The sequence below is a fragment of the Alosa sapidissima genome, chromosome 5, assembly GCF_018492685.1.
Source record: "Alosa sapidissima isolate fAloSap1 chromosome 5, fAloSap1.pri, whole genome shotgun sequence".
NCBI lineage: Eukaryota > Metazoa > Chordata > Actinopteri > Clupeiformes > Clupeidae > Alosa > Alosa sapidissima.
In genome coordinates, this window is record NC_055961.1 from 21,578,276 (window position 1) to 21,600,200 (window position 21,925).

Sequence of the window (21,925 nt, forward strand, 5' to 3'; positions counted from 1 at the left end):
TTCAATTTAGGTCCTTGCAGTTGGAATTGTCGTTTGCTTATTCAAAGTCTAAAGACAAAGTAGCCTGGGCTATTCGAAATGGCAGTTTATTGCACATCATTTTTACGTCATTTTGAAGAGCCACTGCATACCTGTCTGTGTTGGCGTGTTGTTGCAAAATCTGCGGAGTCATTTTATGCAAGAAAACCGCATACAGGGGGTCTTTATTGTTGAGGTCAGACATGTTAACACATGTTGCACTCGCTTAACTTTTTACCCGTGTAACCTACATTGATTCAGTTCTGCCAAAGCCCTGCTTCTATTCTCACTGGTAGCTTAGGTATAGAGAAAATATCTGAGGCCTAGAGAAAATTGGTAAACCTCAGCGGCTGTTCAAGCAGGGTCAGAGGTCACTTGCAGAAATATACAATGAATATCTAGGCACATATGCATTACCTAGAATGGTAAGAAGGACTTAGGAGAGGTTCTATTCTGAGTTAACAAAAACAAATTATGTTACTGAAAAAGGGTATATAAGCTGTGTAAAGACGCTTGTAGCTTGCTTCACGAACCAATGCTCTGGAATGCATTAAAGCCATCATCTGCAGTATACATCCACGGTATGCAGACTTCTTTTGAGTTTGTATTATTTAACTTCAATTTGACACCACACTCCGCCCCTCGTTTGAGTCTCACCTGCCTTGCTCATTGTTGTAATTGAAATTGAATTGTAAGCTCAGCCTGTTTTGTGAACTGTATCAGATCGTAGACTTGAAGCCTGATGTCAAGTTCTGTGCCTAGCATGTCTGTGTTTGCCAGTGCTTTGTCTGTTGTTGGAGCCTTTTTTCCTGGATCTTCTGTGAGTTGCCTTTGGACTTTATTTGACTGGATCTTTTGTGCTTTTTGTCTGCTTTTAGAATCTTTTTCATGGATCTTCTGAGAGTTGCCTTTGGACTTTATGTTCACCTGTTATAACCCAACCGCCATTTGTGGATTTTGCTACTGACTGTGGATCTTCAATAAAACCTGCTTGATTACATTTGATCTGCGTTTGGGTCTGGGTCTGTAATCCGTAACAAGTTTACACAATGCAATACGCTCAGTTAGGAATTGGGATATAATGATGATAAGTAATGATGTCTAATCTCTGTGTGAATATTTCACATGATGTAGAAATCCTCATCTACTCAAAACTAAATGAGTCTAATGCACATCCTATTTGTTTAAATGAAATACAGAGCTGCCATGACATTCTTCAGACAATCAAAAATGATGAAGTGGTAAAGGCTGTCTTTGGTAGAGCTGATCATATAGTTGTGCTCCGGCAACTAGGAAAAAACCCCCTACAAAGTCTGTGGATGAACACTGAGTCAAAATGGCAGAGAGTGTCAAATAATTTTTCACAACTATCACTCTCCCTGTACCTTGGTACAAATCGCAAAACCATACTGTTGCAGAGGAGAGAGAAATGGATAAACCGGTACGAGCCAAAAAGCTCAACACAGAAACAGAAGTATAAATGGGCAATGATGCCAAGAATCAATCAACCACCAGATTGTTTTCAGCCAGCTTTTTCAACCCCAAATTCCAACCAAAGGAATAGTTAACAGTCGTATTTCCCAGCAAAGCAAGAATTTGACCTAATGTTAGCGAATGTGCATTGCGTGTGTGCATGTGTGTGTGGGCACGTATGCGTGCGTGCGTGCGTGTGTGCTTCCACCATGTTTGTGGGTAAGATACTGAAGAGATAGAGGCATGGAGTTTGAGTGAACAGACTCAAGTGTGGCCCCACAGCAGGGGAGGGAGATAATTAGTGTACATCCACAGCAAGATCAACATTACCTCCACAGTAGTGCCACCCTCGCACGAGAACTCCAGGGAGCCCAGAATAACATATGTTTACCAGTCCAACTGTTACAATAAATGTTACATAGGTCCCACCAGACAAACCTCTACTAGATGCACATAGATGTGTTTTTATCATAGTTCAAAAATCTTCAGTTGGTGTTTGTCATCGGCATCAGGAATATTCTTGCTAGGGCTGATGTGTCATACGAGGATATTTTAGGACGGCTTTGTCAGGCTGGAAACATCCCAGGGTGAGGCTGAAAGAGGATTAGAAAGATGGAGGCTTTTACCTGTGGGACAAATCTGAAGTATTTGTTATTCAGATTCCATTACATAATGATTAGAATTCTTTGTTCGAGTCTCCATCACACATTTTGCTTGGAGTCTATATCATGCACTGTGTTGTTGTTCAGACTCCATTATGTAACGATTTCTTCCCATCTTGAGTCTATATCATGCATTGTGTTTCCTTTCAGCTGAGTTCAGGTAATTGCATAACCATGGGGTATAATGAATAGGCTCCGATAGGGGATCTTCTGAGCACGCAAAAAAAATGGGTGAATACTGTACATGTTCACTCTCTCCACGTGTTATTGACAGAAGGGAAGAAGTGACATCTTGAAGCAGCGAATGGCGGAAGTGTGTGGGCCTCTCTTCCCCGCCTGAGGTTTACTGAGGATAATGAAAGGGGATGGGGGAGGGGAGGAGGAGAAAGAGGGAGTTCATTTTTATCACAGGCGTCCCTGTTGGCTCTTTGTCAGACACTGTGAGATCATTAGAACCCATAAGGCTGAATTGGATCCCCCTCCCCGCCTACCTCCTGCATCTGTGTAATAGCTCTGTCTGGGCCTTTATGAGGTGTTTTCAAGCGCATTCCTTCTCACACAAAATAGAAACACTAGTTTTTCGAGACATATCTTCCATAAGTCTAGGGGAGGCTTTTTTAATATTTAAGTTATACATTTGCCTGAAGAGTTTAAATATGTTTTCTTACCACCTGGATGGGTTGGATTTGACTTGAGGAAATTGTAAAAACATAGAGACCTAGAAGAAAGTAGATAATAAATTATTACATGGCATGCAAACTCACATGCAACAGCACATTTTCCTCAGACTAGCCTGGAGTCCTCTGTTCAGCTGCAAGCAGCATATTTCCCTATCCACGGTTGTGCTACAACATCTCAGACATTAAAGAGTCTACAATTCATATTTGTTTAGCCTTTCATGGCAGAGCAGAAATTTAAAATTTTCCCCACTTTCTCTCATGAATGTAAGATTTGTTTTTCTCCCTTGAGGGATATCGAATACGCATTTGCAATTCTCTGCAGATTTTGTAGGGTTTTAGCTGCATTAGTTGTTTCAAAAGAATGTAAAAGTAGCGATGCTGGTGTTTGATGTATCTGAATCCGTCACGCTTTCAGAGGTCTTACAACATGTTTGTGTGCCATTTTCATGGACTGTAAAACCCAGGTGCTACAGATATTGTGCTTTTGATGGCCAGTCTGGTGAATATTTTAGATCAGATAGTGAGAGCGACATCTGCAATTTGACTTTCTTTTTCAGACGATATGCACAGTTCATTTGGAGGACAACTGAGAAGAGTGAGAGGGAAAGGGGAACTATTTAAGAAGAACAGTTCATGAACTATTTATAGATGCCACTGCAGATAGACATGAGGCTGAGCAATGTGCTGTTGCCTGAGGTCAGGGAGAAGAGCGGCGAAATGCCAGTGATGCATGCTGGGAGTCGTATTCTTGCCGGAGCATTCCGCTTGGCTGCAACAGCTCCGGCAGTCGTTAGCTCTCTGGCAGAGTGATGACTGGTGACAGCTATGTGTTTTCCGCAGCCTGATATGGATCCATCCCCAGCTCTCTGGAGGTCCTCTGTGCATCCTCCTTCCTCTTGGATGGACTTCCAGGTCACTAAGTCAAGGTGAAGCCGGCTCCTTAACCCACTCACAGTCCCACTCCCCACCACCCCCAAGCCCAACCCAAGCCCCAAGCCCGGCACGTGTGAGTCTGGGTCTCTCTCTCTCTCTCTCTCTCTCTCTCTCTCCGTCCTGTGGCTGTGGCGCGGAAATGTCACACCGTCCCAGGAGGGAGTGGTTAATGTCGGAACAGGCGGTTGGCCCGGCACAGGACCAGGCTATGCCCCCACCCAGCTGTGCCCGAGACCACAGGCCCACGCGTGAGGGGCGACTAATTGTGAACGTTATTGATTGCCAGCCCAGGTCCCCGCGTTTTCCCCGGGTAAATAAGATTGATGGAGTTGTCATTCTGTCGTCAGGCCGTATTTTTGACAGTGGGCCCAGGGGCATGTTAAACGCGATCCAAGTTTACGACATTGCACTCTGACTTTGAGGCTTGGGTAGGGGCTTTGTTAAAGAGGCCGAATCAACCACGCTGCAGTTGCATCAGAGCCCCTTGCCAATTTGGAGAGGAGTAAACATTAGCTGTAGGCACGGATGATTTTTCGAACGTCATCGAGGGTTTTACAGATTAGGACGGCAGAGTGTGAGAGGGAGGAAATGAACCCTAGGTGACCCACTTCACACGCAAACAGCCGTAGCCCAGTGAGGGCATTCGAGCCGGTTTTTCAAGCCTGATTTGCATCTCGAAAAAACACCAGGAATGATGCAGCATTGTGCAAATGTTGGCAGGGCACCACATAATGAGGATGCAGAAAAGGGAGAGAGCAAGATAGTCTGATCAGTGATCAGATCAGATTTTGTTTACAGGCAAATCTGTTGGACCATCTGTAAATAGTGAAGAGTACAAACAAAGTTAAGGTTTAGTTCACAGTATATTTAGTACTGGTGCTATAGTAGGGTATGCTTGTCAGACATATTGTTTTGTTTTGATTTTATAGTTGGTTGACACACAGTGGAAGTGGCCAAGCTTACCAAATATTCAACAGTAAGTAGTATACTAATGGTTTATAGATATTTTAGTGCCTAAATGGCTTGTCCAATCAAAAACACTCGCGGTACGCAGTTGATTTTTATAGTTATACCCTAAGATGAGCTGGACAAACTGGTTTTAACAGTGGGTGGAATTAGTGTCGGTAATTTGCAGCTAGAAACAGTATACTGTAAAGTAAATCTATTGTGGTGTTGAGTCTTTGCTCAATAGAATAATTCTTGTTTCACAGTCTGATGGAGCTGTTAAAAGATGCTATTATCATCTGATGTTCTAGTTCTAATTCCGAGCGGTAGCAAGAAACGAGCAAGCAAGGAGATGCGCAGCCATTTCGGGCATCATCCTCCACTGAAGAGAATAGCTGAACATAACAATCGTTTCCCTCTGCTCCAAATATAATCAGGTGGGTGACAAAAGAATTGAAAGTTAACAGATTATGTTTACTTTCAGAAAACAGCTTATCAAAGCGTCATTAAGCCAGACGGTGCACTCCCTTATATTCCGGGGTAATGATCCATGTAATGTCTATCCTTTCCCCCACGGATGTGCCATTTTCCTTGCCGACAAATGGCTATTTGGAATGAGCAGCGCACCCAAATATGAATGACCCTTAGCAAAGACTCAAAGTCCTCATGAAGGTGGCGCAAAATTAAAAAAAAAAACTGATTCTGAAAACAAACTTAACCTACGGGAACACATGTTGTCTTGCGCTGACAGTAAAGAAAAGACCCATTTATTAGGCAAAGTTGAAGTTACGAGTAGCGGCGCATTATTCACTCCTTGGCCTGTCTGCTGAAGAACTCTGATCATGAGCGTGTTTGCTACATATGGCCGAGATCAAGCAATTAACCTTTTTCTAGTGATTGCTCCCACCACAGGAGTGCAGCAATTAGCCAGCAAGCTCTCAGTGAAAGAAAGTAATCAGAGAAGAGCGAAGGGAAAAAGTCTGCAGTTTAAACACACCAGCCAGTGGCCCGTGAGCAGCCTGGACCATGTCCATCGAATGACCTCTGCGTGTTGGCCCTCACTCAGCAACTGCTTCTCTTTAACACAATCAAAAGTAATCCCCCCCCAACCCCACACCCATCACCCAAAGTCCCCATTAATCGGTGCAGTGGAGTTTGTGTGGGAAACGTTGTGGGCTTCTGGGCGATGGCATTGAACATCAGCCTCTCATACTGGGCAAAGTATTGAAGTCCTCATCGCCATTCCAAGGTCATTCCATGCTACGCTGCATCTAACCGAGAGGGGAGGGGAGGGGAGAGGGAAAACATAAAAATGAGGTGCGGATTTCCACAAACTCACTCGATAGCGGCGGGGGGAGTACTACCTCTGCTGGGCCCCGGGTGCTATCGGGCGGCGTCCAGGCCCGAGGCGCGGACGCCGTGGTCGGCGCGGGCTCAGATGTCGGCAGTGATGCCTCGGTGCGCTTTGGCCAGTGACCTTTTCTATTAGCATTCAAGCTGTATGTACCGCTGAGCATGAATAGGAATCGATCTCAGAGCCAGGAGGCGCTGCTTATATGACTTTATCGGAGGATGAACGCTCTCAGAAAAATAACTTTTAGTTTAATTTGCCATTCAAGCCTTTTCACACCACCTCATCACGTTTTCTGTTGTTGTTGTTGTCTGATATAGCCTACAATTATGTCTCATATCAGTCTGACAATGTATTTCCAGACGTGTCTATACACGTGTATTGATATTTGCTTGTGTTTTTATTAATATTTGTTGTTTTCTTTTCTACATTCCTCCTCTATTTGAGAACTGTATGTTTATACATCACTTCAAAGGAGCAGTGATCTCCAGTGCCCCGCTGTTTACTGATATTTTGGGAAAGGTTTACCTGTTAATTGGTTTGGTATGAAAAGATGCGTGTTCTGTATCCACCAACTAAGAAAAGCGAAGAAAATGCACCTGATCAAACGGCAGCATCCAAAATATCTTCAGGGCAAACAGTGTTGTTCTGGATCTGAAGATGGAACCATATGAAAACCCTGTAGAGGGGTAATGCTGATCCAAGTAGGAAGCAGGTGTCATGCTTGTCTCTCAGTTTTACTCTTATTGACCCTGCTGATATATGTGTGTTTGTGTGTGTGTTTGTGAGTGTGTGTTTGTGAGTGTAAGTGTGTGTGTGTCTGTGTGCATGTGTGCATTTGTGTCTGTGTGCATGTGTGCATTTGTGTGTGTGTGTGTGTGTGTGCGCGTGCGTGCATGTGTGTGTCTGTGTTTGTGTGCATTTGTGTGTGTGTGTGCGTGTTTGTGTGCGTGTGTGCTGCCTTGGTTTGATAGACTGGAGCACTCTAAGTGATGGAGAGTCTCATGATCTGGGGAATGGGCTCTCATCTATCTGTCCGGAGTGAACTGGGCAGCGGGGGGAAGTCATGTGCCTCCCGGATCGATTTGGCCTGTATGGGTGAGTGTGTGTGTGTGTGTCTGTGTCTGTGTGTCTGTGAGTGTCAAGTTTTATTGGCTGTTGAGCCCCTCTGAGCTTCCGTCCTTATAATATGGGCCAATGCATTCTCATTCATTTGGTTTACGTTTCGAAGCCAAGTTTATCATGCCATGTTTATCTCATGCACAGGTGTGATGTCACCTATCGGCTCGTTTTCATCAGACGACTGGGCAGATATATTTATGAGCATCCAAACAGAGGCAGCTCGGAACGTCATTACCGCACTGCCAAGGGTAAACTTTGTTATACTTTTTTTTTTCTTCATTTGGCGAGAGTGCCCGCACAAGTTCAATTCAGTCCTAATAAAAACCAGGGTGTAATGACAGAGACTAATGACTAAATTATTTGCCGTAGATGATCCCTGTTTGTCATCCTGACTTTGAGTTGGCCCTAATGACGACAGTTCACATCCATTGATTACTCTTTGGGCTTTGGCTGGCGCTGCAGTCATTTACAAACCTGCCCCGTTGTCTATTAGGACTTTGGCTCATGCCCGCGCCTGACCGACCGCAATGGAGCGTGCGTGTTGCTTTTTCTCTTAGACTCTGGCTGTTGATATGGGGGTAGATTTTCAGCTTTGTGTCACATGTCTGTGCTTTTTGCACTGTATTATATTCCCAGGTGCAGTTTATTGTGTCGTTGTGAATAACCTTGTGTCCGTGCTTTGAACTGGTGCATGATGGCCAGTGTCCAGAGATCGGCGTGCTCCCGGGGCCGTCCATCGCCAACCTCCACCATCGGTCAGCCGATGAGTGACAAGTCATGGAAAAGCGCTAAGAAAAGTAGAACAGCACACAAATGTCGTCTATTTTCCATTCACCTCCACAGATATTTCACTTGTCCAGGTTAGCGTGTGCTCTCTGAGGCTGAGTGAAGATAATGAATATCTGTCAAGGCTGTACTTGCTGCCGTTCTGTGTTAGACAGGCTTTCAGATTTCACTCCGAAATCTGAAACTATTTTTCTAATCTGTTCATTTGCAGCTGCCCTGACACAGATGTGAAACACACACACACACACAAACACACACACACACACACACACACACACACAAAATAATATAAATGAAGTCTATTGTTATAGTTTCACCCAATGCAGACAGCTTTTAGGATGGCATTTTCTTGAACAATTTGATTATACTTTCTTTATAGGCCCTATGAACATTTTATGACATTGCCATCCATATGAACAGTGGGTTGTCAAGAGCTCAGCCCCTACAGAAATGAATAAGTAAATTTGATAATTTACGAAGCTGTCAACTCAAGGCTTCATTTGATATTACATGGAACCTCGCACTTCATGTGTTTATTCCCCAGGGTAGATGTGGCCCGTCACAGAATTATGTCTATTAATAATATCAGTCGAGTCGGAGGCAATAGTGAATTGTAATCCTCACAATGCTGAGTCCTATGGAGTGCTTTGTATTGAAATAGCCCTCTGAGGCTTATTAAACGTGGGTGGGTGTCTATCCGTGAGATACTGTTTTAATGTCAACATGGTCGAATTCCAGCACAATACAACAGTGTTTTATGGTGGTGGTGGTGTGTGTGTATTTGTGTGTGTGTGTGTGTGTGTGTGTGTGTGTGTGTGTGTGTGTGTGTGTGTGTGTGTGTGTGCGTGTATGTGTCTGTGTGTTTGTGTGTAGAGGGGTTGGGTTTGGACTGTGTTACAGTATCTCTGACCACACAATGTGCCAGTGTGTGCATATTAAAAATATACTACCCTAAAAATGTTATGCTGGGTTCAACTTCGAACAAAATAAACTAGGATTAATTTTGTTAATATTATTTTACTAAGAATTATTTTAAGCTGAGCAGCAGTAGTTCTTTTAATAAGATTTAATTAGTTTACTGTGCATGTAGAGCCCCAGTAGGTGTTATATGGAGATATCAAAATAAATAAAACAGATAGTAAATAAAACATATAAGCCACAAGCTTAAACTGGGGTGTAGTTTGTTTGTGGTTTTATTCGCCAGTCAGCCGCAAACACAAGCCAGTACTCCCAGGGGGTGTCCCCTCCTTTCCTTCAGAGGGGCCTTATTGCTGCAGCTGTACCCTCACTTTCATCTGTAGGCCCCATCGCATTGTCATCTCGGGCGCGCCATCAAATTGGTGGCGGAGGAGACCAAGCAAATGACCAATATCAAGGGAAAGACGCAGCTGTGAAACGAATGAGAGTGGCGGGTTTACTCCATGCGAGACGCCGCTGTCCTGCAGGAACAAAGGCTGGAGCTCCGCCACCTCGGCTACAGGAGCGGCTGATGGGTGGTGGTGGTGGGGGGGTCATTTTGACAGTGATGCGGAAAATGACCCAGGTTTCTGCATGGGCCTCTGCACCATGCAGAACATAGAGAGGGGGTTTGAGAGAGAGAGGAGGCAGTGGTCAGTATGTGTGAGGAGGGAGGACAGTGTTGGAGGGGGGCATGAAGATAAAACAGAAGTCGAGAGAGAGAGAGAGAGAGAGAGAGAGAGAGAGAGTGCTGTGTGCTCTGAGCTGCCCAGCATGGTGGACAGCTCAGCACAGGTGCTGCACACCTCAAACAAAACCATCGACATGAAAAACATAAGAAGCCATCATCCCTTTCACACATTGTCATGCCTGCAGTTATCGTTCAACATGCATAATGGGATTGTTTTAGAGAAGGTCTTTACATAGGCTATGTGGGTGTTTTGTCAGGTTGTTGGACTGAAGTCCAATATTTTTTTTTATCAGTGGCTGGATTCTCAGAGTCACCTTCAGATTGATTTATATGTGAGCCATTTAGCAGTGATTGATCTGATTCTGGCTTCTATAAGCTCAAGCTACTCTGATCCACCTCTCTTTGTAGACCAGTGTAGATTTTCTCTACATTTGTCAGTAATTAAGCTGTAAAACGAGTGACTGATGGAGTGAAAATAGTCCTTAATACTGGATGTGTGATTTTATCCCTCTGTGAATTTCAATGGGAAAGCATCTCTGTGTAAGAGAGGCGGTCTCAAATGGTTTGCTCTCTACTCGGAATGACACATTGTAGGTTGTCCATGTGTATGTTACTTTTTCATGTTTTATTTTAAGTTACACGTACAGTTCTACACTAGACTAAGATTAAGGGCCAACTTCAACCAAGTCTGAGACTTTGTGAGACTGAAGGTTGCGGGTAGGATACACCATACTTGCAAGCGGGATATTCTTCCTACAGGCAGTAGGGGCGGGCGAGAGTCTTCATTCGCCCTGTAATGAGTCATTTAACCATATACTGACTTACGAAAATGATTAATTAACATAAAAATGTTGCCTGGTGTCCCGTGTCCCTTTAAGGTCTCTTTTTTTTTTAAACTAACCCTTTAAACTTTAAACTTTCCCCACAGATTCCAGCCCTGTTGTCGTGGGATTGGGCTTAATTGACAGGATGGGGCTTCAGAAATAATACCTAGTGTAGGTGTTCTAATGAAGTTACAGGGAGATGTACATTAAAAACAGTCGCAGCGTGACACATTTCATTATGTTCATAACTACACATTCTCATCTCTTTTATGTAATTCTCCTATTGAAATCTCGGCCTAGCAAAATAGACCTGTGCCTTCCTGGCAAAAGTACAATGTAGAATCTGGACAGAAGATTGACTCTATATCCTGAGAGACCCAGATTTAAACATTCAGCCCCAGGATCCAGAAACTATTATACTATTTCAACCAGTGCCCCATCAGGACCACACTTCAAACTCAAATCTGACAAATGTGATTTCCCAGCAGCTGAAGACCACCTGGTCTAATAGATGCTTAAAGTGTCCCAGATAGATAGGTGGACAGCTTTAGACAACTGAGTGGTCTGGATCTGGTTCAATAGTCACCCCATGTGTTTTCATTTTTCACAGGTATCCCTCCTCTGGATAGTGTTGTCCTCTCTGTAGGAGGAAGGCGGTATAGCCATCTTCAGTCCCATGGATATCAAACTCATGTAGAAGACAATATGCTTTAGTAACTCGTAACTTTCCCTGCTTGCTTCATAGTGTTGTCTTTGGCTGTATAGAGCAGCCCTCTGTAACCTCTGTATTCAGACTCAGAGTACTGTCAGACAGTTACCAGTGCCAGCCTAGCCTTCATTCTTCATGATACCAAAGACACTTGGTGTACTGCAAATCAATGCATCGTTGAGCACTCTCCTTCTAACGAGCTTCAAACACATCAGAAAGTTTTTGTCCCCCACCATAAAAGTTTAGAAGCAAGCAGACATCGGAGTAGGTGGGAGATGAATTAAAAAGCCCTGTCATATCAGAATATGAGGCACGCGGCACGCCAGCGAGAAGGAAGGCAGGTGTAACATGCAGAGAGGCTTCTTGCGCGCACTCCCAAAAATTGTGTTCGACTTGAATGGCATATCAAAGGATTTTAAGAAGTGCCTCGTGAACAGCAGTTGACAAATAAAGCAGTGTAGTCCTTCATCTGAGAACGCGGCGCGCCGGAGGATAATCACAGCTGATTCGACTCGTCTTCCTGGAGATCCGAAAAGAATCTCACACTCTGATTGGATTTCGCTCCATTAATGGACTATGCATTTATCCCCACAACGGCTTTCCTTTGAAGTATTATGCTTCCTCTTTTTAACATAACACGTCATGTCATGGAGGTTAGGAGGTATCAGGCCCGGAGTGGGTAATCGGGAGAATCAGGAGAATTCCCGGTGGGCCGCTTCACTTTTGGGCCGGTCGAGGGAAAAATATTGGCATTTGTCACGTTAATCTATCTTCTCTTAAAGTTGGCTGTACACGTTCGCATTCTATGCCTAACACCGCAGCCTCTGCATGGGTTGTTCTCCCCCCAAGAAGAGTTAATTGGTTGGGTCCATATAGCCCGTCTTTCCCAAAAAGTTTTCTCAGATACCAGCCGGGCCGGCCCTACCGTAGTGATAAGCGTCAGGGAGGATGGATGGTAGAAAGATGCCACGAGGGACTGAAAAGACCAGGTAAAAAAGACGAAAAGTATAGGAGGGAAATGCTGCCAAATGTGCCGTGCTTCCAATTTTTTTTGAAGAGGGATAGCCATGATTATAACGGCGTAATTGGGCTAATAACCTACTGGACGTTGTAGCGTTGTCAACCTATTCGCAAGTAACATATTAAGTGAATTGCTAAAATATTAGCATTTTGGTATCATCCAATATGGCTATTCATAGACTTTGCAAATATTATGCAAATACTGATAACAAAACTCAAGCTTGATCTACGTATAGGCCTAAAAACAAAAGTAGCCTGAGCAGCAGATCAGCCAGTCCCCCGCTGAAAATGATGAGCCCGAAATTAACTATAACTATAGGGACCAGTAGAAAGGATAATAGAGTTAACCATATGAATTAAAGTTATTTTATGGAAGAAAGAACAGTGGGCTATGACAGCAGTAGGCTACATGATCAACCTATATGGCTTGTTTGCTCAGAAGTGGATGTAGTAAAGGAGCAAATCACCAAACAACAACATGATAGCTGACCCAGCAAGAAAAAAACATGTAAACAATACAGTAGTTCAATATGCCTCTTAGAGGAATTGTGGGATACGTTTCAAATGCTTTATTTCTTCCTTCCTGTTTTTGTTAACTTATCAACCTATCCTTGTGGAATAGTGGAATATTAGCCTATAATAAAACTACAGGATAGTAAGAGCTGAAATGTTTTATCCAAATGATGCCTTATTTATCCAATTTCCACCACCACTAAAAAAGTGGGCAGGTTTTGGGCCTGAAACTCCCGGGCTGAAAAGTGGCCCCACTCTGGCCCTGGGAGGTATACATACCATGCTTACAATACAAGTATTTAGATGCTTTCATTTAAAGCAGCATGCAATGTAAAGTACATCATATCTTAAAATCCTGCCAGGCCTTAGGCCTTGTTCTTCCAGTTGAAGTTGTTCTTCCAGTTGAAGTATAGAAGAGCCACTATTAAATGAGCAGAATGGGAAGCATGAGCCATTGCCATGCAGAGTATCACCTCTGAGCAAACAGATTTTGTAACTCCTTTGTTATATTCATACAGACTCCTATGTAGGCCACCTATGGACATCAACTGTACAATGATAGTGTTAAGTGTAATGGTAGGAATACTACACATGGAAGGTTGTCTGAAGTCATACCTGAGCTAGTGAGCGAGTCTAGTATCAGTAAAGAAGAACCTTTTCCCTACACTGCATTTAAAAAACATATTGCTCTTGTCCCCCTGAATCAAAAGAGGTGTGCTGCCATTTCTCTTTGTGATAAATGTTACATTCATCATACATATTTCAAAGACATATGCAACTTTGATACCGACTCCATTTTTTTTGTTTCCTGCAAGAATCCTAATGTAATTCCTTTTGTTCACCTGCCTGGTGTCACTAACTGTGTATGGAAGCCAAGAAAGAAATATGAGAATACATACAAAATATTTCAATCTTGCTTCACATATTCTCACTCTCATCAGGATGTCAAGTTACTTCTTTTTTCTATGACAGGTTCATTTCAACCAGCTCACATAACATGTTTGATTTGTTCTGTTGAACTACCAGACATGTGCTTGTCTAACAGATTATTCAAGCGGTACAAGTATTCTGTACAAACATTCTAAAATGTCCTTTTTGGAAAGGAGACCATATTTCTCGCATAATTCCTGCCAAAATACAGATAGAATTGTGGCATGTAGGCACAAGTGCTAGTTTCGGAGTGCGATCTGCGGCTATTTTATATGCAACCGTGACGTCAACAGGAGTATAGTTAGGAGCGGTTGAAATAGGGCAAGCTGTAACAGTGAGAGCCACTGAGAACCGAGGAATGGACCTCGGTAGCTTGTGCTTGGAACGTCAAATGCATGCTGCTTCGCAGGCTTAACTGAATAACGCAGGCAATTTAGGACAATCTGTAGACGGGCGGGAGGTGGAACTAAGGAAGTGTGTGGCAACTGCACCTCTTTGGCTAATTGTCTTACCGGCGATTGCACATTTCTCCCTCTCAAGTGGAATACGCAGGTAAGGGTGGTATCTTACACGAAGGAAGAAGTGTTTGACACATACCTATCTCTGTTGTTTCATGCTTTACATGTTTGGGTTAGTGACAATGGTTGGGAGACTTCTGTCATGTTTACGGACGTTATGTTGAAATGTTGTGTCCATGCTTATCGGTAGGCTATCAAACTGTGCATAGATAAACGATATGAATTGAAATGTACAGTATATTTATGGATGCTGTTCCAGTGCACGACAAGTCGTGAGGATTTAAATATTCCTTGTTTTAGTAAACGTACTGCCATCGTTGCTGGATGATGAAAACAATATTAGGCTACTTATTTATAGACATTGTTTTCATGGGCCCGGTAGAGCTGGAAGATAATAGTTAATTAGTGTGTGCCTGTCCACGATCTATCACCGTGGTCTGCTGGTTCACATAGCCTGCGCTGCTTCACAGTATGTCTGCATTAACATAATTTGTGCACGCTCTCATTTATGCGTAATGAAATAGAAGTTTATGATATATTGGAAGGATCCGGTGCTCGTCATATGCTACCATTTTTACTGGCGCATTACTTTTAGGCAGCAGGGTATAGAAAATATACGACAAATACCCTGACAGTCTCCCATTACCCGCTGGCGAGTCTAACGTTGTTTTTTTGACTCTTTGGCAGGACAGGGCTATACCCAGAAACAGATCGACTAGAGATCGACTCTTGTCTGAGACACGGGGATCTCATGAAACATTCATGCTGAATTTTGACCCGTGAAAAATGCAACCCTAAAATATGGCTTTCAAACTTTAATCTGACATTCAATTATAACATTTCTTCAGTGCTCACTGATATTGTCACTGGGAAGCCAATATATTGCCAGACATAGGCTACTTAGCTCTATGGCGCTGGATAACTTTGCAATAATATTTTCTCGTGGGTAAGATTGTTACATAGTTATGTAGCTCAAGATCATCTGAAAACATGCAATGCATGCTCATATTCAATAACACCAGCTACTCAAAATAATCTCGCCTACTTTTACTTTCTTCCGCGACACAGCCTGAAACAGAGACTGACCGTGAATAGTGGGCAAGGAGAATGTCTTCGCACACCATGTTGCGCTAACAATAGAGCTGTCCGCGGTGCTGAAATCAGTATTCTCACTTCCGCGGTCTTAGCCGATGCGTGCAAGCTTCTCAAACTGAGATAATGGCTATCTATATCCGATGCGTTCAACATGGTTGTAGCTTTCTCACATGTTCTCTCGGATCATAACAGGTTTCGGTTAACACCCGTTTTATCCTCAGATCAAAGTATAGGTTTTCTTTTTTTATGGAGGAGGTATTTTAATCCCATAGGCCTACCTGTAACAATACCTTTAGCACATATCATGACTCACCTCCCATTGCAATATGAGAGGGATTATACTTTCAGGTATTTGCCTTTCCATGGGTCTCATAGCTCTGCCGAGATTGTGTCGTGTTCAAAACCGGCATTATAATTAACCTAATAGTGATGCACCAAGGGAAATAACTGCATGATCTATTAGGCTCTATTTTCAGTTTTTTGTACTCAATTATATTTATACAAAGTCTTCAACTTGAAACTTGGCTAATCTTTCTGAAATAAGTCATTCATTTCTTACACTACAGGGCTATGGAGCAGTGCTCATCTGCTTCACTTGTTTGGGCACAATAACCTGTTGTGTAAGCATGTAAGAAATGTCACCATGATCTATTGTCTATAAATAATGTTATTTTATATACTACAATGTTTTTATATTGGCTTAGTGATATGTCACAGAGAGACCCCTGGATTGATTCATGTTTGTTATGTATGGACCAGAACAATGAATGTCAGCATTATCTCTTTATTCAGATCTAGCATTCTTAAAGATACTTACTCATTGTTCAGTTTAATTCCATTATTTGTGTTATATATGGATTTGGACCATATATCAGTCTGTGTACTATCAGGTGCTGTTTGTGAACGGCTTTGCCATGTAACATACCAAAACCGCCTATTTATTCAATACAGCCTCCTACTTTTATGTTGTTATTTTTCAGTTGAATATCTCAAAGGCTGTTTGGTTAAACAAGCTCCAGAGAGTGCTTTCTTCTTACCTTACATGTAATGTTTGAGTTTGAAAACACCTCCAGCTACTGGCATGGTCAAAGAAATCCTGTCAGAAGGAAACTAATATCAGCTAAGGGCTACTATTTTTTTTCCTAACTTCCTCCCTCCCTTTATTCTCTACCGTGGCTAGAGAGAGAGAGAGAGAGAGAGAGAGAGAGAGAGAGAGAAGCTGTAGAGCTGAGCTGAGTCTTATTACAGGCTCCTGGGCCCTGGAGCTTTACCTCAACAGATACAGGACAGAAGAGGAATGCGATGCCGTACTTAAAGTGGTCTGTCAGACAGGCTCTCAGTGGCCTCACCGGCTAGGAGATCGGCTTTTATGCAAAACAGAGCCACTTGCAGCTGGTCAAGAAAATACTTGGCCATCTCTATCTTACAGACAAATAAGCATCAACACTAGATACAAGATTTTACTCATTTAATTCAGTTCAGTTTTACGCTGCATAAATAGTTGTCACTGTCTCACAGTTTCCTGAAAACCAAGGCCTGTATAGGCAAGTTTTACGATTATTACATTTAAACCTGTTGAAACAACATTTGACTAATTTATTAGCAATATGACTAGATATTTACTTGAATCCTTTTGTTCACCTTTTGTTGATTCAAGTAAACAATGCTACTGTTTGTGATATCTGATATCTTCTTTACAAGACTTAGCCCATGTCCTGTTTGATTTAAGCTTTCCTCCCAAAAGCATCACTACTAAGCAGTACAAACACCTGGGGCATAGCCTTCCCCTTGCGTTACATTTTTCTGTTAGAGATATCCTAGGCCTATCAAACTGACTCATAAAGGCGGCCGGTGACACACCTTAAGCCCACCCTTATGTTTTTGTCAGTTCCAAGATTGTAGTTGTAAAATCCAACATTAGTGTAAGTAGTGGTTCATAACCTTATCTGTTAGGAGGCTAGCTCAAATAAATCCTCCTGAGATACGTCTCAGTCTGACTTAGATTTATCACGCTTGCTCTGTCATATAAAATTTCTGAAAGAATTTGTCTCGTTAACCCTGTGTCAAAGTGATAGCAGGTAAAATATGAGATCCTTTGCGGATGACAGGCAGTTTCATTCCTTCGTGCCCCCCCCCCCCCCCCCCACCCCTTCATATCTGCTCTGGCCATATGGAACAGGAAGTGAGTTCAGGAGCTGTCCGAGCGCTGTAAAAAACACAGGCCCGACAGCCAATCCCCTGGCACTACTCCGTTATAGCGTGAAGGGGAGGCATTTTTGAGTGGAACAGATTTTTGAAGTGTTTCCAGTGTTTCTCCCCTCAAGATTGTTTCCTTTTCAGCAAAACCCCTACAGCCCTACAGCATGTCCACTGCCGCTGCACCCTAATGCGATTCAAAAGCAGGCCTGGAAAAAAAGACTCCTGTAATGTCCCTCACCTGTAATATACCTGCTGCAAACACTGTGGCAAACTGCTGCTTCGCGCCGCAGTCCCACGAGCCGACGACGCAGGTGGTGCTGATCGCCGAAGCCTCGACTCCGCTTCGGTCTGCTGCCTGGCTGTGGGCCCTGGCCGCTGGGGCAGCCGTTGTCGTCGCTGCGGCAGCCTCAGGCGCATGTGAGGATAGGTGCTGACAGGAGCATATGAATAGAAGGAGCCGAGCGAGCGAGGGAGAGAACTTGCCTCCCCACCGCTAGGCGTGGCGCTTTGGCTTGCAGGGCTTGACGCTGTCAGCTCGGGAAAAGGCCATGCTGTTATCAGAGAGAGCGCTTGCTGGCACGCTGACATGGCGGCCTAAATACTGTTTATTTTTCAAATCGAGCATGACAGTTGTGTGCAGAGAGGGTCAGTTCACCTGATACACTTTTCAGAGCTCATTTTTGTTTATTAAGAGCAAACAATAGGCAGTAAAAAAAAAAAAAATCTTGCAGGCTTTGTCTTAGTCGCTATGCACTATACTCAGTTCTACAGTTCTAACAACTCATTTACAACTAGCGATTACAACTTGAGCAATTTGTTTATCTATTGGCCTTCAGAAGATTTCCCCTAAACAAATCCCCTAAACAAAGCAAACAGTGCATCAAGGTTGTGAGATGGGGGGATTGTATCACTTGGCATTTCATGACTGTCTGGGGGGCCACACACAAGCACAAGCACAGTGGAGTGTTAGAGGCCCAGTGGAGGGAGCTGTCTTTCAGGGCTCTGAGGTGACACACTGTGTGCGTGATGGCTCTGATGGAGAGGCTCTTGGGGCCTCTCGGTGGCGGTGGGGAGGTGACTGTAGAGCGACACGTGGGGTTCCTGCACCCGCCCCAGGTGACATCTTGTCATATTTGGTTCCCTGACAGGCTGGACAGTGATGGGACGGCTGGTTGTTTGGGCTCTGGTGGCGGTCATGCTCGGGGCAGCGCTCTGTCTGGCCGAAGAACGAGGGAAGAGCACCGATACGGCAAACAGAGGAGAGGAAGAGGGTGCCTTCAAGGGACCGCAGCCCCTGGTGAGTGTGATCTCTCTCTATCTCCCTATCTCACTCACCCTCTCAATGTGCCAGGAAAACAGTTTATTTTGGCAGCAGATCAGAACTCAATAAGCCTCTGAAATAGCACACATGGTATCAAATATATTGAAGTTATGCATATGAAAGCAGTGCACCATTTAAGACGCATACATATTTTTTTCTCTCCAAGTTACTCTTCAAATTGTGATGCCTTCTTCAATTTCATTAAGTGATGTGACTAGGGCCTCAAAGGAAGATTAATGATATGGTTATTGTGAGGGCTGTTACTGTAAGCTGAAGGCTCTGCTCATAAGTTACGGGGTAGACTCAGCCACGCAGGTGGACCGTGAAAAATGCCAGCGTTCTTCACTCCTAGATTCCTTTTCTTGTGATGTTTTGTTTTTCTTCGTCCACATTTGCATCACAATACATTATTGTTGTCTGCAAAAGCCTTTGTAGATTTCTTCCCTTCCTCTTTCTCTCTCTCTCTCTCTGTCTCTCTCTCTCTCTCGCTACTAAGCAAATGCTTCTGTAGATACCATCTGCAGATGCGTTTTTTCCCCTTCATTTAATAAGTGCTTTTACTCAGTTTAACATTGCTTGGAAAAAGGGGAGTGCGTCTGTTCTCTGCCAAGCCACAACGCAGACTCTCCCTGTCTTCTGCAAGTATTTAATTATTTGTTGCACATATGAAATTCTTGCCAGCCAGCCCACACACCCACCTCTCCCCATAACCCCCACCCCCCCTTCCTCGCCCCTTTTCCTCGCCCCTTAATCAATTGTCCCGTGGTGCTACCAGTGTGGAGAAGAGAGAATATTTCCCCCGCAGTTGTTTTCCCAATTCTTTGTGCAATTAAGCATAAACCCCTCTGGTCTGTTTTGAGTCTGTATTGCCCATGGGGAGCCGTGGGTTGGCAGCGGAGGGGTGGGGGGTGGGGGGTAGGAGGGTGTTGGGTTGGGTTGAAGAGAGGAAGAGAGAGAGAGAGAGAGAGAGAGAGAGAGAGAGAGGGAATGTCATTGTTTTTTTCCAAAGCTGCTGGGTCCTCTGTGGTCCCACAATAGTCAGGGAACAGAAGAGAGAGAGAAAGAGACAAAATTTGTGGCTGGTCTGGCATTGGCTTCTGAAAACCCTGTGGTGAATTGCACTGAATAAGTAGGGAGGTACCTTCAGGAGGGAGTAATCCATGGCAGCTTTACGCTTCAGCATAAACAAACAAACAAACGTGTCTCCCAAATGCTGGAGCTCTGTACTTTAATGATTAAAGCCAAGGAGGCAGCAGACCTTAAAGTTCTTCAAAGCCCTCTGAGGTTGTGGTGGTCAAAACAGACAACAAAATGGATAAACCCAGTGACAGAGCAAAAGAACTAGACCAGCTCTTCACAGGGATAGTGCTCAGAGAAATATGAGCATACAATATGAACTACTCTCACCTGAGTACGCCTAAGTTGATTTTGTTTACAACAAAATTGATTTTGTTTACAACAGTTTACAACAAAAAAGGCTGTCGCCAGAGAAGCGAGGTTCTTATATTCTGCTATCGTGGCTGTTGTACACGATATTGACAGCGCAATAACTTACCAGACTCAGATTCTGATAAGAATCGCCAGGCTATAGGGGAGACTCCAAACACACAGTATATCCACCACAGACCTGTACAAATGTAACTTCACAGGAGGTTACATAAGCAAATTTCTTCCAAGATGATGCATTCATTTTTGTCATAACCGTTCACAACAGTTCTACCAGAAAGACTCAGTAGACAGAATAGAATCAGTTGACAATTTAATTAGTAAAGGAACGGCTTGGATACAAGCATGACAGAGTCCTGAATAGGTAACAGTCTTTGGCGTAGGCCCCATCTCGGATCCGTCCAGCGATGAGCGGATCTCGTCTCCTGCCGATGGATGAAGGCAGGGGCGGGGAGCCTACCCCCAAAAGGATGAGTGATGCCCGCCAGGGCGGTGACTCAGTAACCTGGTTCTGAGGGGAACAAAGACATAGTATACATACAAGATAATTTAAACAGCATATCTGGGCAGGGGTGATGAGGTTGTGCCAGGACTCCGACAGACTTTTAAAGTGGCTAGGTGTTAACCATTTAACCTAGGGTTGCAATGGGGCCCGCAGCATGCTTTCGCTATAGTGGGATTTAGAAGCTGGGCAACCAGCGTCTCGGGCAACCTAGACCAATGTGGCGGCCGGGCAACCGGCGTCCAGGGCAACCTGGACCATAAGCACTTCACGATCTGGGCGCCCAGTGACTAGCAAGCTAGTACATCGTGACGAGCCAGGCAACCGGCATCCAGAGCAACCTGGACTTTAGTGCTTATGCGAGCTGGGCAACCAGCATCTAGGGCAACCTAGACCACGAGACGTGCCGGGCTACCGGCGTCCAAGGCAACCTGGACCATTAGCTGGGCAACCAGCGTCTAGGGCAACCTAGACCAACGTGACGGCCGGGCGACCGGCATCCAGGGCAACCTGGACCGAACTGGGCAACCAGCGTCTAGGGCAACCTAGACGAGCGTCACGAGCTGGGCAAACGGCATACGGCGCGACCTGAACCATGAGCTGGGCAACCTAGACAGACATGACGGCCGGGCAACCGGCATCCAGGGCCACCTGGACCGAACTGGGCAACCAGCGTCTAGGGCAACCTAGACGAGCATCATGAGCCGGGCAACCGGCGTCCAAGGCAACCTGGACAGTGAGCTGGGCAACCAGCGTTTAGGGCAACCTAGACTGATGTGATGGCCGGGCGACCGGCATCCAGGGCAACCTGGACCAAACTGGGCAACCAGTGTCTAGGGCGACCTAGACGTGCATCACCAGCCGGGCAACCGGCGAGGAGTGACCTGAACCATAAGCGTCGAACGAGCTGGGCAACCAGTGTAAAGGGCAACATGCCCATGGCTGAGACTAAATCACCACGAGCTACCGGCATGCTGGGCCCCAATATGTTTCAGCGATTAGTGCAAGGCGAATGCCAGAATGTAACCACCCGAATTAACATAGGAGAGCAACTTCTGAGCATCGAAAATGTCAAGAGGAGTTAGTTTGATGCATCCTGATGGATGACGTGGATAGCCCTTTTTGGTGGCAGTCTTGGCTGCGCCGATGCGGAATGAGTGAGAAGTGAACCTCTTTGGAGAGAGGTTACATTTAAGCAGCACGTTAGCTAGATGGCTGCTGAAAATCAGG

General features: G+C 44.5%; 1 protein-coding gene across 2 annotated transcripts in view; it reads left to right on the plus strand.

The window, feature by feature from the left end:
• Positions 1-12,075: 12,075 nt before the first annotated feature.
• fstl4 (follistatin-like 4) overlaps positions 12,076-21,925 on the plus strand; it is a 120,070-nt gene continuing 110,220 nt past the window's right edge. The window contains exons 1-2 of one of the 2 annotated variants that reach the window (XM_042093440.1): positions 12,076-12,140; positions 18,575-18,723. In XM_042093440.1, coding sequence (XP_041949374.1) covers positions 12,104-12,140; positions 18,575-18,723 — 186 coding nt within the window. In that variant the 5' untranslated portion in view covers positions 12,076-12,103. Of the gene's footprint in view, positions 12,141-13,984; positions 14,167-18,574; positions 18,724-21,925 lie in introns of those variants that run through there. The other variant, XM_042093441.1, reaches the window with a different exon arrangement.